General features: G+C 43.6%; 2 protein-coding genes across 7 annotated transcripts in view; one reads left to right on the top strand and one right to left on the bottom strand.

Annotated features, from left to right (window-relative positions):
- The window catches only part of LOC142907920 (uncharacterized), a 145,547-nt gene extending 129,566 nt beyond the window's left edge, over positions 1 to 15,981 (top strand). For 2 of the 6 annotated variants that reach the window (XM_076057891.1, XM_076057890.1), the window contains one exon: positions 5,739 to 15,981. In XM_076057891.1, coding sequence (XP_075914006.1) covers positions 5,739 to 6,993 — 1,255 coding nt within the window. In that variant the 3' untranslated portion in view covers positions 6,994 to 15,981. Of the gene's footprint in view, positions 1 to 1,933; positions 1,976 to 2,615; positions 3,218 to 3,464; positions 3,536 to 3,733; positions 3,809 to 5,738 lie in introns of those variants that run through there. The other 4 variants (XM_076057889.1, XM_076057886.1, XM_076057887.1 and 1 more) reach the window with 4 other exon arrangements.
- LOC116936938 (uncharacterized) overlaps positions 1 to 17,434 on the bottom strand; it is a 179,354-nt gene that overhangs the window by 39,064 nt on the left and 122,856 nt on the right. The window lies entirely within an intron of this gene.

Raw genomic sequence — 17,434 nt, 5'->3', positions numbered from 1 at the left:
ATTTTGTCTAACTCGGACTAGAAATGCTCCTTGCTGATTAATGTCTGGATGTTCGAAACCATCGGTTGAAGCAAGCCCGGCTGCTGTTGAGAGGCTGTGCACCAATAAGGGTCCACAGGTGACTTGCACTGAATCAATGATGCACTCTCAGAAGGCTGTGCTAGTTATAGTTTGTGTAAAACATTCCTTTGTTTCGTGCAGAGATCGATAAATGAAAGAGCTTCTTTGGTTCTTTCGGTAAAGTCACGTAGAATGAGAATAAAATAATAAAATAAAATAAGACAATAAAATGACCTTGTCTTATTTTATTATTTTATTCTCATTCTACGTGATTTTACCGAAAGAACCAAAGAAGATGAATCCTTAAATCGAAAATGAAATGAAAGATGTCGTGTCTGCTGATCTGCTTCATAGCAATGAGGTAATTTTAAGAGCACATTTGAAATGCATTTTTGGTACAGATTTGTATTTGGTTACAAGGCAGAGCACATCTAGTAGATACATTCTCCACAACATCACTCATTGTAATTTTGAATGACGTCTTATATGTTGGCGAACTAGGAGGAGAAATTGTCCTTGCCGATTAACGTCTGGATGTTGACAACCAAGGGTTGAAGCAAGCCGGACCGCCTGCGGAGCCCCTCACAAACATTTACGGCCTTGGGCCAGGAAAGTCACTAAAAAAAAGTTGCACACCAACGACGCATTCACTCAAGCTCCCGGTGCTCAGTTTTGAAGTTTTAAAATGAAACAACTTTTTAATTGTATTATTTTTTTGAATTGGATAATTTTATTTCTTCATTAAAAGCTCATATATCATTTTACATCTGGAAGACTTAATTGAAAACGACATTTCGTGTGACTTTTCTCTCGTCGTGAAGTAGATGGCCTTGCCCGGGGGTTCGGTTCGATGCGGATTTTCACCTGGTTGGGATCTCGGGATCGAGATGAGGCGACACAGAGCTGGCCGTGCTCCCAACACAAAGACAAAGATCCCCCGTATAGCCTGCACAGAATGTCATGGCAAGTGCTGTTAGTGAGCACCTAACATAAAGACGAAGATGCCCTGTATAGCCTTAACAGACTGTAGGGGCAAGTGGTGTTAGCGAGCACCTATTAAGGGTGGGACGGCACACGAGGGGGTGGGTGGCCAGCACCACGCCCGGCCGCCTTTGTCTCCCTAGTGGCGATGTTTACACACCGCACCGGGTACTCGTTTGAGGCCGAGTCGACGTAGGGGAGGCTCAGGACCGGTTCACAAAATCGTCACTGGCGGTGTTGGCCACGAGCGGGAATGGAACTCGGCTGGTCGGGTGCGGAGCGCAGCGCTCACACACGTCACTGCCGCTCCCCTTGTCAACAAACTTGAACTCTGACCCCGCTCTCTGACGTCACCGCTCGGCGTGACCTCAACGGCGTCGAACGCCAGGTGGGGAGGTGTGCCTAGCTCGGGACGTCATGTCACCGACCACCGCGCTCTTGATCGTGACGTCATCTCCGCTCGGCCGATAACTGTTCCACTGCCAATCCTTATTTGGGCAAAGCCACTCCCGGTGACTGGCGGGTCATTAACATAATGTGTTCGTGAGGGCCGGGCTCATTAGCATAATGTGTTCGTGAAAGCCGTCGCGAGTTTATTGCGACGGGTTCGGCACCCACTCCCCATCCCTCCACTATGGGCCGGGTTCATTAGCATAATTTATTCAAGTTAAGAGGAGGGGAGTGTCTTGACGTCATGTCACCTATCGCGTGACGTGACGAGGTAACTGAAAGTTGCCACTCCGCCGTGCATTGAAATCCGAGGTGATTGTGGTGGTTGTTGTGGTGGTGGTTGTGGTGGTGGTTGTGGTTGTTGTGGTGGTGGTGGTTGTTGTGGTGGTGGTGGTGGTGGTTGTTGTTGTTTACCGAGGTAGAGCCTCGCTCTCTCTCGTAGGGATGTCAACTGAGTAGCAGCGAGCATGGAAGCGATGTCCAGGTTGGAATTTTACAACGCGGGGCCTTGCCTCCTGCCCTCGCCTGATCGCGTTTGCTTCAATTCTCTTGCTTAATTTAGCAATCTTTGGAAGAACGTAATCAACCAGGCTATGCGTTAATTGTGTGTTGACCGACTCTCTGTGTTGCATTGCATTACATTTACAAATTTTACTCAGTTTGTTTGATTAAGTGTGCTTTCTCTCTCTCTCTGTGTGTCCTCGTGTTGTCGCGCTTTTATTTCCTGCAGTCACCAAACCTCCAAATCTCTCATTGACACAAGGCCGTAGTCATAATATATTATAATTATTATAACATATAATAAAATTATTATAACATATAATAAAATTATTATATTATTATATAATAATATAATATATAATCATTATTATATATATAATATATAATCATTATTATATATTATAATATATAAAATATATATTATATATGTAATGTATAATATATTATAATTATATTATAATATAAAATTATATTATAATCTAATTATAATATATTATAATAATATGTCATAAAATTATAATATATCATAATTATCATATATTATACTTATTAGATATTATAATGTATTATAATATTTTGGGGGGGGACATTCCCCTCCCCAATGCTGACTTCATGGCTCCCCCCCCCCTCTCTGCCCCCCTCTCTATTTAAGGCCTCGACACAGAGGCGTTGTTTCTCTGTGTGTCTATGTGTGTGTCTCTGTCTGTGTGTCTCTGTGCCATCTCTCTCTGTGTCTCTCTTTGTGTGTCTCTGTGTGCCTTTGTGGGTCTCTCTGTGTCTGTGTCATCTCTCTGCTTATGTGTCTCTCTGTGTGTCTCTGTGCCATCTCTCTCTGTGTCTCTATGTGTCTCTCTTTGTGTGTCTCTGTGTCATCTCTCTGCTTATGTGTCTCTGTCTGTGTGTCTCTGTGCCATCTCTCTCTGTGTCTCTATGTGTCTCTCTTTGTGTGTCTCTGTGTCATCTCTCTGCTTATGTGTCTCTCTGTGTGTCTCTGTGCCATCTCTCTCTGTGTCTCTATGTGTCTCTCTTTGTGTGTCTCTGTGTCATCTCTGCTTATGTGTCTCTGTCTGTGTGTCTCTGTGCCATCTCTCTGTGTCTCTATGTGTCTCTCTTTGTGTGTCTCTGTGTCATCTCTCCGTGTGCCTTTGTGTGTCTGTCTGTGTGTCTCCGTGTCTGTGTTGTCTCTCTCAAATTTAGCAATCTTTTGATGAACGTATTCAACCAGGTAGGGTCTTGACTGTTATGTTAGCCGACTGTCTGTGTTGTATTGCAACACAAGCAATCATGATTGCTTGTGTTGCAATCGAAACGTCCTATGCTATTATTTTATTATTATTTCCTTTCTACGTGACTTTACCGAAAGAACCAAAGAGTATTTTGCTTAAGTTTTAATTTCTCTTCACCTGGCTCGCTACTTTGTAACTTTGTTTTATTTTAAATATTCACACAGTTTTTTTTTCATTTTTTACCAGGCCACGCCCGCGTTGAGCTGCTATACCACTCTTGTTTTCAGAAGCGACCTGCCCACAACAACAACAACAAGGTGGGGCTTGTCAACAGCGTGGTGGTGTTCACTCTAGACGCGTGGCGGTGTTCACTCTAGACGTATGGCGGTGTTCACTCTAGACGCATGGCGGTGTTCACTCTAGACGCGTGGTGGTGTTCACTCTAGACGCGTGGTGGTGTTTACTCTAGACGCGTGGCGGTGTTCACTCTCGACGCGTGGCGGTGTTCACTCTAGACGCGTGGCGGTGTTCAGTCTCTACATGTGGAGGGGACAACCGGGGGATCCGGAGGGAAATCCACGCGACCACCGGTACAGAGAGAGAGACAGGCAACCTCGGCTGTGTTGATTGACCCTCAATTAATTACATGGTGGAGTGAGGAAGTATTAATACTGAGCAGGTTAAGGTGGCCAGGCGTGTGTCTGGACACACCACCACCTGTGAATCATGCCAGTGTGTGACAGTGGCGGAGCCAGTGGGGGTGGCACATGCCCCCCTAACTATCCGATAGAAATATGTTATTTCAATCGGATCATTGGGGTTTATTAGTAGCTAGCTTCACTACCCGGCTTCGCCCGGGACTTTGATTCTTGTCTTGGATTAATTTCATATTCCCTTATTTCACTGAAAAACCCTGAAAAAAAATTGATGCTTGCAAGAAAGGAAAAGCTGAAACAAATCAATTTACCTAAATCGGATGTTTTCACTCAAGGAAATTCAACGTTAACCCACTTATACATAATGTCGATTTTGGTGACTCGGGAAGGGAAGGACGTCGCGAGCTGAAAATAGTCGCGTTCACTTAGAAATTCCAGACAGCATAAGCTGTGCAAATTTCATGACGCCAGAGCTCAGCGTTGGAGAGTTTTTGCTGCTTCACACAAACAGATGTAATTTCTGCTTTATATTCAAGATAGCAGTTGTACCCGTTCTTCGCACGGATATGTGTTGAAACTCCGAGAAGCCAATGGCTTCATCGGCCAGGAGCGAAGCGCCACCTAAAATCTCCCGGCACGCTGTTAACAGCTCTAGAAGTACGGCGCGCGAAGAGCCATATGGTAGGGGTAAACATTGCAGAGCGCTTAACTCAGGTGTGTTGCGGGTTGACGCCACACACTTCATGGTCATTTCCCCCCCCCCGCCCCCCCCCCCAAATACAAAAGTATATTTTTCTACGTTTTGCATTGTGTACAGTCTGGAAACTACCCACATGGCAAATTTTAAGTGTGTTGCATGTCGGGAAGTATGCTAAACATTTCGAACAGACACATTCATAAATTTCCCTTTTATATATAGATAAATCAGCATTTTTGCGACCCCCACTGCCACCGTGTGGCATATTATTACGTGCCAGGGACTCTATGAGAGGGCAACAGTCCGAGTCCACAATTGGCAATCAGTAACGTCAAAGCAGTTACAAGCGACTCACAGAACTGTGCGCAGTTGCGTATACAGCACACGACTTCCCTGAAGGCAAACACCTTCAGCGAGCGCGATGCCGATCACACGCGTTGAAAAAAAAGCAAGGGATAAGTCCTTGTTAGTAAGGAGTTGTTACTAACTCCTTACTAACAACTCCTTACTAACAACTCCTATCATTTTTCATTGCTGGAGGGGTTGCCGCCCTCTACCTGAAAATCCTGGCTCCACCTCTGAGTGTGTGACGGTGTCAAGTTTGTATTTGCAGTTAAGTCATTGAACTCTATTGAGCAAGGAGGTTCTATCGAAACAGTAGTTTATTTTTGTTTTCCTCTGGAAATCTTTGTAAGAATGGAGTCAGGAAGTTATCACAGCACACGTGCAGCTGAAGTCGGAACTGTTCATCCCAGCATTCAAGGACATCTATGCCTGGCTTCACACCTATAAGTTGCGATTGAACATTAATTTATGCATTTCTGCATAATACAAATAGTACTATTTTCAACACCCTTTGCTATGTCAGCTGAATTTGGCTTTCATAAATATTCCTTTTGAAGCCAGACAGCCGAAATTGTGTGCTTGGAGTTTTGGGTTAACATTCATTTTGAAGAATATAGGGCTTCCAGGAATGTTTATAACCATTTGCCCTCTCATTGTGTGCCATAACAGCCCGTGTGATATATTTGGGACAGTTTTTCACTATATCATGAATATATGAATAAGTATAGACGTGTAAGTCACGTGTGACTGTGTATATATGCATTCCTTTGTGCATCGATACTGACGTGTAGATGGTGTGGATATTCTTTTATCTGTCTGCAGCTGTCACTTCCTCTGTCGCTTCCTCTGCAGCTTCCTCTGCACAATTTGTCTGATGGAGCAAAGGCAGTCGGCGCAGCTCGGTACCACAAGGCAACAATGCGACCGGTGTGCATACAGCACGGATCGTCCTGAACATTTGACACGGCACAAGAGAACTCACACGGGAGAGAAACCCTTCAAGTGCAGTGTGTGTGGGAATGCGTTTACACATTCATCTGCTCTTGTAATACACCAGAGAACACACACGGGAGAGAAACCCTTCAGGTGCAGTGTGTGTGGGAAGGCGTTTGCACGTTCATCTGCTCTTGTATTACACCAGAGAACACACACGGGAGAGAAACCCTTCAAGTGCAGTGTGTGTGGAAAGGCGTTTGCACATTCATCTGCTCTTGTAATACATCAGAGAACACACACGGGAGAGAAACCCTTCAAGTGCAGTGTGTGTGGGAAGGCGTTTACACAGTCATCTGCTCTTGTAATACACCAGAGAACGCACACGGGAGAGAAACCCTTCAAGTGCAGTGTGTGTGGGAAGGCGTTTGCACAGTTATCTGCTCTTGCAGCACACCAGGGAACACACACGGGAGAGAAACCCTTCAAGTGCAGTGTGTGTGGGAAGGCGTTTGCACGTTCATCTGCTCTTGTAGAACACCAGAGAACACACAGGGGAGAGAAACCCTTCAAGTGCAGTGTGTGTGGGAAGGCGTTTGCACGTTCATCTGCTCTTGTAGCACACCAGAGAACACACACGGGAGAGAAACCCTTCAAGTGCAGTGTGTGTGGGAAGGCGTTTGCACGTTCATCCGCTCTTGTAGCGCACCAGAGAACACACACGGGAGAGAAACCCTTCAAGTGCAGTGTGTGTGGGAAGGCGTTTGCACAGTCACTACATCTTCAAAGACACCAGAGAACACACAAGCATCAGAAGATCCACCAGGAGTGGAGTCTGAAATCAGCTTGTGAAAGTCAAAGTGCCGCAATGAGTCCATCCCTCATAAAACAAGAACCGGAAGAAAATCCCAGCTTGGACACTTTTAAAGGTATCAAGGTGAAATATGAAGAGGTGAAGGTGAAATGTGAAGAAGTGATGGTGAAGAGCGAAGAAGTGAGGGTAAAATATGAAGATGAAGATTCAACTCCAAAATGGGACCTTCACATCGATGGAGGCAACGTGAAGCAGGAGGATAATTCTGACTATGAGGCAGAGCAAGGCAACTCCCAGCAATTTGTGGAAGTGGAGGTGTGCGTGGACTAGCTCCGAGACGATACAAAGTCAAATGGAGATCCGGTAGATGTGTAAGCCTGAGACGATGTCTCTCCAATAGATGCACCTTTGTCACAGGCCTTTAATGACAAGAATGTGAAGTTGAACACTCAATTCCTAGGTTCAACCTGCAGGGTAGAGCAGCCAGTCTTTGTGGACCTGTGGTTTGCATAGATCTCTAGCAAGGAGCGACAGCAACTCGGAGTTTTGTATCGTAGCTCGTCTCAAACACTCGAAGAGCATCCCCAAGTAGCAGCTGCCCCTGTGTGGCACAAGGTGGTGGCCCTGCACCGGCCTGCATGTGGACAAGAGCCGGTCAGTAGGGGGCGATGTTTGATGTGGCATCTCAGTTGTGGAGTTTGTAGGTAATGTTTAGAATTTGATCAATTTTGACCCAGACGCCAGCATGCAATGTCCTACTCGTTTTGAATGGCACAATAGTATGTTGTACATAAACTGTTAAGCAGATGGTGCATATTTAATACGATGTAACCTGATACAGCATATTTCAGTGCAGTAATTAAATTTTGTTAAAATTACTCAATAATTTAGAATGAATACTTGTCTGATTGTTTGCGTGCATATAACATTTTGTCTGAGGGTCAAACATTGAATAAGTGATGTTAGAACAAAGTGTATGTTTTGGAAGTAACCTGTACAGATAACTCAGGTGAGACTCGTTGTGCTTGTGATACAGGTCAAAGGGTATTTTTGTGTTTTCAGGAAGCGTCTGCCTCTGGAGCAACTCATTGTTTTTGCAATAGGGAGCACACTCGGATCATTAATCAGTTACAAGGCATACCACTTAAAAGTTACACGTAGAGGAGATACATTCTCTACAACACGGATTATAATTTTCTATTACGTGTTGACGTAGATTTTGTCTAACTAGCACTAGAAATGCTCCTTGCTGATTAACGTCTGGATGTTCGTAACCATCGGTTAAAGCAAGCTGCTGTTGAGAGGCTGTACACCAATAAGGGTCCACAGGTGACTTGCACTGAATCAAAGATGCACTCCCAGAAGGCTGTGCTAGGTTTAGTTTGTGTAAAACATTCCTTTGTTTCGTGCAGAGATCGATAAATGAAAGATGTCGTGTCTGCTGATCTTTTTTTAGCAAGGAGGTCATTTTAAGAGCACATTTGAAATGCATTTTTGGTACAGATTTATATTCAGTTACAAGGCAGAGCACATCTAGTAATACATTCTCCACAACAACACTCATTGTAATTTTGAATGACGTCTTATATGTTGGCGAACTAGGACGAGAAATGGTCCTTGCCGATTAACGTCTGGATGTTGACAACCAAGCGTTGAAGCAAGCCGGACCGCCTGCGGAGCCCCTCACAACCATTTACGGCCTTGGGCCAGGAAAGTCACCAAAAAAATTGCACACGAACGACGCATTGACGCAAGCTCCCGGTGCTCAGTTTTGAAGTTTTAAAATGAAACAACTTTGAATTGTATTATTTTTTTAAATTAGATAATTGTATTTACGCATTAAAAGCTTATATCATTTTACATCTGGAAGACTTATTTGAAAACGACATTTCGTGTGAATTTTCTCTCGTCGTGAAGTAGATGGCCTTGCCGGGGATTCGGTTCGATGCGGACGTTCACCTGGTTGAGATCGCGGGATCGAGATGAGGCGACACAGAGCTGGCCGTGCGAGAAGACCGGCGTCTGCAGATCGATTCCAACGTGATCGAGCGTCTGTCCCTGCGCCTCCGTCGTTCCTGCAGGGGGCTAGTAGGTTTACAGCGCCCCCTTCATGAAAACGACAAAGTGCAGCGTTCATCACAGTTAAATTAGTGCGTTTTATATACATGTCATTCTTCGTCTGCCTGTTTGTTCACGCGCTTGCGAGAGATTTGTCTCTCTAACGGCGGGGTTTAAGTAAAAAAAATTGCCAGGTACCACACCGTAAGCCTCGCGGTTGGCAAGCACTTCCTTTTTCACGTCCGTCACCTGTAAATTAGTTTAATTGGCGATTTTGTGCGACATTTAGTTATTTATGTAGTTTTGCTGCCCGCCGCGGGACAAAGAGGGCAATTGTGCCCCTACCAACGCACACACGGTGGCTAAAAAATTTCATTCGCGTTAAAAATGCTTAAAAATACAACGCTGAGGTTCATTCTTCACAGTCTTATGTCCCCCCCCCTACCCCAATGCGTGCAGTTACTGAGTTAAAGTCCGTAGATAATATTAGAGCGCTTAAGATATCATTGCACCACGGGTGGAGAGAGTGGCCCAGCCCCCAGCCTGGCAATGTGTCACCTCCGGCTGGGCAATCTTGGCGAGGCCGCAGGCTCTGCACGGGACTAGGCCTCACCACGGCAATGTAAGGTTCAGTTTTATTCAATCTTTCGCGAAGAACTCAGGTTTATTGTTTACTATTATGAAACAAATAAGCTGGCAAATATTACAATAATGTTTGTGTGCAGAAAATTTATATTTCATTATTTGGTTGCTAAATATTTTCTTTTTTAGCTGTGTTTTTATGACCCTGCGACGGTGTACTGCCAGTCTGTGCTGTTGCCTGCTGCATGCTCATTAATTAACGTCAGTGCACTGGCACTCTATTATCTACACTGATAATTTGGCTTTTGGGCATTGAGTGTATGCCAGTCTATAATCTGTTGCCTGCTTCTTTACCTCACTCAGTGTACTGCCAGCCTTTCATGTCGACTGTCTCCTGCTTTTTCAGCTGCTGACCGTGTTGCCAGCTTTTTATGTCGACTGTAGCAATGCTTATGTCATTGAGTCGGTGTACTGGCAGTCTATAATCTAGACTGTAGCCTGCTTCTCAACTCACCTGTGCGTACTGCTGCTCTTTAATGTACACTTATTTCAGCTTATTTCTTCAATGCATTTCTATTTCTATTGCGCACGTCACGCTATTTACTGATACGTAGTTCTGTGATGCTGATTAATATGTTATACTGCTAAATACGTTGGACTTTCTTAGTTACAGCGCATTGCATTTAATCTATCGTTTTGTTACATTCGTGGAACATCACCCATTAAAAATTTGCCGTACCGCACCTTTACTTTCCACCAAAGCGGGGAGCACGCTGGGAGGTTCAATGCCCCAAATATTGTTGACCTTGCTTTCTTACGGTGGGTGAGGAACATTGTGAGAGAGACGTTGTTCTTCCATACCAAGAAAACCATCGCACGATTTCCTGACACTAACAGAGCATACGATGCCCTACAATAACACATTTTCCTGTCGCAAGACCAAGATGGGTACCACGTCAAGATTCCTCCAATTACAAAGCTGCAGGACAAAGACATCCTCACAAAACTGTCTCCTCTAAAAAAACTTCTATTCCTTCGTGATCATGACAGAGGAGGAAACCACATTATGGTGCGCCAACCTCTTTCACTAGTATGTTGTCGATGAGTATGCCAACATTGAGCCTTCTTTACATTCACCTGAATCAAAACCACCTGTGTGTGAACAGTATGCTCATCTCTGGGACGCCATCAATGCCGAAGGAGATGCAAACGGTAACAATGTGGGCTGATTACTTATTGTGCCTTCATCCTTCACAGCTCCACCAAGATACATGCATGAGAAGACTCAGGATGCCATGACGTACATCAGCCAATATGCCATGCCCCATCTCTTCATCGCCTTCACTTGCAATCTTATTTATATATTTATATAAATGAAAATGTTCGTTTGTTCAAAATCTTAAATCTCCGAAAGTTCCTCACCGATTGCTTTGACATTTTGACAACGTTGCATTCGAATACATGCATGTTTTTATAGACCTATGTTTTTATATACCTACTATTATATCGATGTCACACCTGTGACAGGTAAAAATATGCTTTTTTTGAAAAACAGCGCCATCTGTTGGACGTAAAAGCAACACGCTATACTAAATATTTTACGATTCCATTTCAATTTTTCAGATTTACGATCCTTTTACGATTTCCAATTTTACGATTCCATTTCAATGTTTCCGATTGCATTGTTAAATTGAATTTTCATAGATTTCGATTTTTTTTTTCATTTTGATTTTATTATTTCGTGTGACATTGCCTTGGATTTGAGCTGTGTCGTTTACCTTAGCGTTCATTTCGTGAGTTTAGTTTATATTTCTTATTTTTTCATTGTTTTTCATTACGTATTTTTAACTGTTTTTTCTTATTTTTCAGTGCAATTGGCGGTGGAATTGAGCTGTGTCGATTGATCTGCGTTTGCATTGAAATATTGCGTTAATATTTTTTATTTTAGTTTTTTCTTTGTTTTTTAGTTCGTGTTTTTTCCTTTTTTAATGTTTTGCAATTTTATATGTTTTTGTTATAACTTTCTTCTTTTTCAGTGCAATCGATCTGCTTTAGTTCACCCAAATAATTTTTATGCTAATTCCTTTGTCAAGGCACCTTGTTTCCTCGCACACAGCTTAAAGGTCGCGGTCTGAGCGTGGCTGTGTTTCACTCCAGCGCTGTCCTCGAGACAGTCTGGTCCCTTCACCTGATGAAGGCCGCTTGTGTTGTGGCCGAAACGTCGTGATTTTTGTTGTGTTCTTTTTTTACCTACGTGACTTTACCGAATAGAACCAAAGAGTTGACAAAGAATGGCTCAAATACGTGCCGGGGAAGCAGCAGAGCGACGTGCAGCCAGACTTGAGGATGCCACGGGTTGCGAGCGCGGCGATCGCGTTCTGCAGCTTCGTTCTCAACAGAATGAACGCGACGGGCTAAGAGTGGCTGAAAGACGTCAACGAGAAACAGCAGATCAGCGTCAAACACGACTACGTGCTCAGCAATCACGCGATTACAATCGCCTTGCATTCCGGTACAACCCAGCTGATGATTATAGTTTGAGCCGGCATGCTCTCATCGGCACTGTGACTGAAGTGTGTGTCCTTATTGCAAGGCTCTGAAATTGAATGGAGAAACGAAAGGAATGTGTTGCGCCGCCGGAAAAATTAAGCTGCCTCAACTTGGAGAACCGCCAGTGCCATTAAAAACTTTGCTTTCCGGATATACCGCCGAATCAAAGCATTTCCTATCTAACATCAGGAAATACAACTCATGCTTCCAAATGACGTCGTTCGGCGCAGAAATCGTAACAGCTCAATTCATGCCAACTTTCAAAGTGAAAGGACAAATTTATCATAAAGCCGGCTCCCTGCTTCCGTTCCCAGATGGTCAACATAAATTCCTACAAAAGTATTTCATCGGTGATGGCAATGATGAATTGAATGCACGCTGCGGAATTTCTACCGGCATAAACTGCAAGAACTTCTTCACGAAAAAAATAATTTAGTGCGTTTGTTCAAAACAGCAATTGACATGATGCCGTCTGATACACACAAGATTGTTATTCATGCTGACAAAACGCCTGCTGGAGAACATGTGCGAAGATTCAATGCTCCAACTATAGACGAAGTGGCAGTTGTTATAGTCGGAGATCAATTCCAAACTAGAGATAGTGTTCTTCATCGGAGAAATGATCAATTGACAAAAGTTGCAGAAACTCATCGATGATACGATGCCCTGCAATATCCAATCATTTTTTGGGATGGTGCCGGTGGATATCACTTCAACGTTAAGATGATAAATCCAGTCAGTGGCGAAGAAACAAACAATAAATGCAGCGCAATGAACTATTATTCATCCCGATGAATGATTCGAGAGAATGAAGACAATCACATTTTGAAATGCCGTCAATTGTTTCACCAATACATCGTAGATATGTATGCAAAAATCGAAACAGAACGTTTGATATTCATCCGTTTGAATCAGACCAAGCTTCACTCTGAAGAACACGTTCATTTGCGAATGAAGTTGTAAATTACGGTAATACAACTAACGTTGGAAGACTAACGATTTTGCCATCTTCATATACAGGCAGTCCACGTCATATGCATGGGTACGCTCAAGATGCAATTGCGTATGTTCGTCACTACGGGCGTCCAGACCTATTCATTACATTCACATGCAATCCAGCTTGGGACGATATACAACAGCTCTTACTTCCTGGGCAATCGCCGGTGGATAGGCACGACATCACAGCACGTGTTTTCAGACAGAAGCTGAAATCGCTGATGGATTTCATGGTAAAACATGAAGTGTTTGGGTCTGTGCGCTGCTGGATGTACTCACTGGAATGGCAAAAGAGAGGATTGCCACACACACATATACTAATCTGGCTCTATAACAAAATCACTTAAAACGAAATCGACGATGTAATTTGCGCTGAAATACCCGATGCCGACGTCGGTAAGGATTTCCATGAATTTGTGACGAAAAATATGATACATGGACCTTGCGGTACACTGAATCCAAATTCACCAAGCATGATAGACGGAAAATGCTCTAAGCGATATCCTCGAGCATTAGTATCCAACACAGTTACAGGAAACGATGGATATCCTTTATACAGAAGACCATCAGCAGACGATGGCGGTAAATTAGCAACAATACAAATGCGAAACGGTGACATCGAAGTAGATAACCGGTGGGTTCCATATTCGCCTTTGCTATCAAAAACATACAAAGCGCACATAAACGTGGAATACTGTAACTCCGTTAAATCGATCAAATACATTTGTAAGTACGTGAATAAAGGCGGCGACATGGAAGTTTTTGGCGTGCAACCAGAAAGAAGTGTTAGGAATGCGGTCATACATATCGATGAAATCGCACAGTATCAGGCTGGAAAATACATAAGCAGCAATGAAGCTGTATGGCGAATTCTTTCATTTCCCATACATGAACGAAGTCCCGCTGTTGTTCACTTAGCAGTACATCTAGAAAATGGACAACGCGTGTATTTCACAGCTGCAAATGTGCAACAAATAGCCCTGAATCCACCGGCTACAACGTTAACTGCTTTCTTCACGTTATGTCAAAATGACACGTTTGCGAAAACACTGCTGTATTCGGAAGTGCCTACGTATTACACATGGAATGCGAGTAGAAAATCATTTGAACGACGCAACCGAGGAGAGCGAGTCGACGGACAACCTGGCATATTCAAAGAAACTACGATAGGTAGACTACACCGTGCATCCCAATCAAGATTAATGCTTCTTTATTCGCATGCTGTTGGTAAATGTGCCCGATCCAACGTCTTTCCAGCAATTAAGAATTGTCAACGGCGTTACACATGCCACTTTCCGCAGTGCATGTCAAGCTCTGAATTTATTGGAGAACGACCGACACTGGGATGTATGCATTAATGACGCGTGCAACACGTCACATCCAAATCAAATTCGTGCATTGTTTGCAATCATATTCACCGCCTGCTCTCCTTCATCTCCAACAGAGTTATGGGAGAAATCTAAATCGCACATGGCTGAAGATATTTTCCGTCGAATACGCAAGGAAAATTCAAATATGAACATGGATTTCACAGCAGAAATCTACAACGAAGCGTTGATAATGATTGCTACCAGGTGGAAGAACTGCTCAGATTTGTGCTTAGAAATCGCGAACAAAGTTCTCAATCAATTGGGAATGCCATCACCGAATCGATCTGCTGCTGCTTCGTTCGATGTAGAATTACGTCGTGAACAAAATTACAACACGGGTGATCTTTTGTCGTATGTGCAATCAAATATTCCTAAGCTAACGCTTGAGCAAAAAGGCATTTACGATCAAATAATGCAGACCATCAATAACGGAGTTGGAGAAATCTTCTTCTTAGATGCGCCAGGAGGAACTGGTAAAACGTTCCTAATTAGATTGATTCTGGCAGCAATTCGATCCCAAAATGACATAGCCTTAGCTCTTGCGTCGTCCGGAATAGCTGCGACATTGCTACCAGGTGGAAGAACTGCTCATTCCGCTTTGACATTGCCATTGAACATGCAATTCATTGAAACTCCCACGTGCAACATTTCCAAAGCATCCGGCATGGGAAAAGTATTGCGGAAATGCAAACTTATTGTTTGGGATGAATGCACAATGGCGCGCAAAAAAATCGCTCGAGGCTCTTGATCGATCATTGCAACATTTGCGTGGCAAATGTTGCAATATTAATGCAAGCATTAATATTGCTTGCAGGAGATTTTCAGGCAAACATTACCTGTAATTCCTCGATCGACACCAGCGGACGAAATAAATGCTTGCCTGAAATACTCTACTTTGTGGCGACACGTAAATACGTTAAAATCAACTACAAATATGCGTGTCCAGCTGCAAAACGATCGATCAGCTGAGATATTCTCACATCAATTGCTGGAAATTGGGAACGGATAGGTGCCGGTTGATCTGACCTCAGGACGAATTTCATTGCCTCATCACTTCTGCAATTTAGTGACGTCAAAAGAAGAATTGGTTGAAAAAGGTATTTCCCAATATTCAAACCAATTATAAGAATCACGATTGGCTGAGCGAACGAGCTATTCTTGCGGCCAAGAACAAAGACGTCTACGAACTTAACAAAATTATTCAGTCTAACATTCAAAGCGAGGCAGTCGCATACAAGTCAGTCGACACTGTTGTGGAAGCAGATGAAGCGGTTAATTATCCAACAGAATTTTTGAATTCACTCGATCTGCCAGGGATGCCACCGCACGTACTGCAATTGAAAATCGGCGTGCCAATTATGTTACGAAATATCAACCGGCCAAAGCTTTGCAAGGGCACGCGGCTTGCAGTAAAAAAAAATGAGCGACGTCGTTGAAGCAACAATCTTGACAGGACCTTTCAAAGGTGAAGATGTCCTCATTCCTCGCATTCCTATGATTCCAACGGATATGCCATTTCAATTTAAGAGATTGCAATTCCCAATTCGATTGGCGTTTGCAATCACCATCAACAAAGCTCAGGGCCAATCTTTAGAATTGTGCGGTTTAGATCTAGAGACGGATTGCTTCTCACATGGACAATTATATGTTGCGTGTTCTAGAGTCGGCAAACCAGACAATCTCTATATCTACACAGACAATGGAACAACAAAAAATATTGTATACCCACAAGCATTGTGAAATTAAATATTTTACAAACGTGTGCTTTCTATTTTCTTTTCCATTTAACCAGACTGAGCAACAGCAACGCGTGGCCGGGTGCAGCTAGTCCCAAATGAAAGGAGATCCAGGTTTACCTTTATCCAATCTAAAAGCCACCAGACAGACATGACATCTTAGCGAGGATTTTAAAACTCAAAGTTTATGACCTCATGACCAACTTAGGCGGCGTCTTTGGATAGACAAGCAGTAACTTGCACACCATTGGGTGGCACAAACGTCGTCTTCCTCATGCTCACATTTCGCTATGGATAGGAAACAATTCATGCAAGTTACATTGACACATTTATCAGTGCTGAGCTACCTCACCCCCATCAAGACCCTGCCCTTTTTCTACGTGGTCTGCAACCAAATGGTCCATGGCCGAATGTGCCCAGTTCCATCCAAATACGCCATGTATGCAAGACCACAGGTGTACCAAGAGGTATCTATGGAACTACTTGAAAGACACTCAGTTGGCCCGTGATGGCCATCTATATCGTCGCAGAAATACTGAGCATAGTGGAATTCAAACACCGCTCAGACCTGCCACTAACTCGCTAATTAAGGTTCACAACCGGTGGATCGTTCCCTACTGCCCTGTGCAAGATCTTCCAGGCCCACTTTAATGTGAAATTCTGCTATTCTAAAAAAAGCCATCAAATATGTTTGCCAATACATCAACAAAGGTTCTGACATGGCTGTCTTTCATCTTCTGTTTTATCTTCTTTGGTTCTTTCGGTAAAGTCACGTAGAATGAGAATAAAATAATAAATTGACATGGCTGTGTGATTTGATTCCGGACACTTCGCTACAACTAGCAGGATTCCATCTTGTAAGATCGGATCGTGACATAGCACTCTCCGGCAAGACGAAGGTCGGTGGTATTTGTTTTTACATTAACAGTGGCTGGTGTGTAGATGTCACAGTGATTCTGCAACATTGTTCTCCACTCCTTGAATCAATTTTTATAACTTTTAAACCATTTTACTCGCCTTGCGAGTTCACATCGCTCATTTTGGTCGGAGTTTATTTGCCGCCTTGTCCTCAGGTTAAAGAGGCCCAACGCATGCTCGCCGATCAGATTCTGAGTGTGGAGCGAGCAAATCCAGATTCGTTGGTTATCGTACTTGGCGACTTTAACAAATGTAATCTCAGCCACGAACTCCCCAAATACATACAATTCATTAAATGCCCAACCAGAGAAGGGAACACTCTGGATCACTGCTACACTACAGTCAGTAGAGCCTACCACGCCGTCCCCCGAGCAGCACTAGGACACTCTGACCATGCCATGGTCCACCTGATTCCTGCATACAGGCAGAAACTAAAACTCTGTAAACCTGCTGTGAGGACATCTAAACAGTGGACCAGTGAGGCTGTGGAAGATTTGCGGGCGTGCTTAGACTGTACTGACTGGGATATGTTCACGACTGCTACCAATAGTCTGGATGAAC

This window comes from Petromyzon marinus, chromosome 85 (genome assembly GCF_048934315.1).
Source record: "Petromyzon marinus isolate PM22_M1 ecotype Great Lakes invasive population chromosome 85, UKy_Petmar_22M1.pri1.0, whole genome shotgun sequence".
NCBI lineage: Eukaryota > Metazoa > Chordata > Hyperoartia > Petromyzontiformes > Petromyzontidae > Petromyzon > Petromyzon marinus.
Note: the sequence above shows the minus strand (reverse complement) of the source record. Positions and strands in the feature narration are given on the sequence as shown.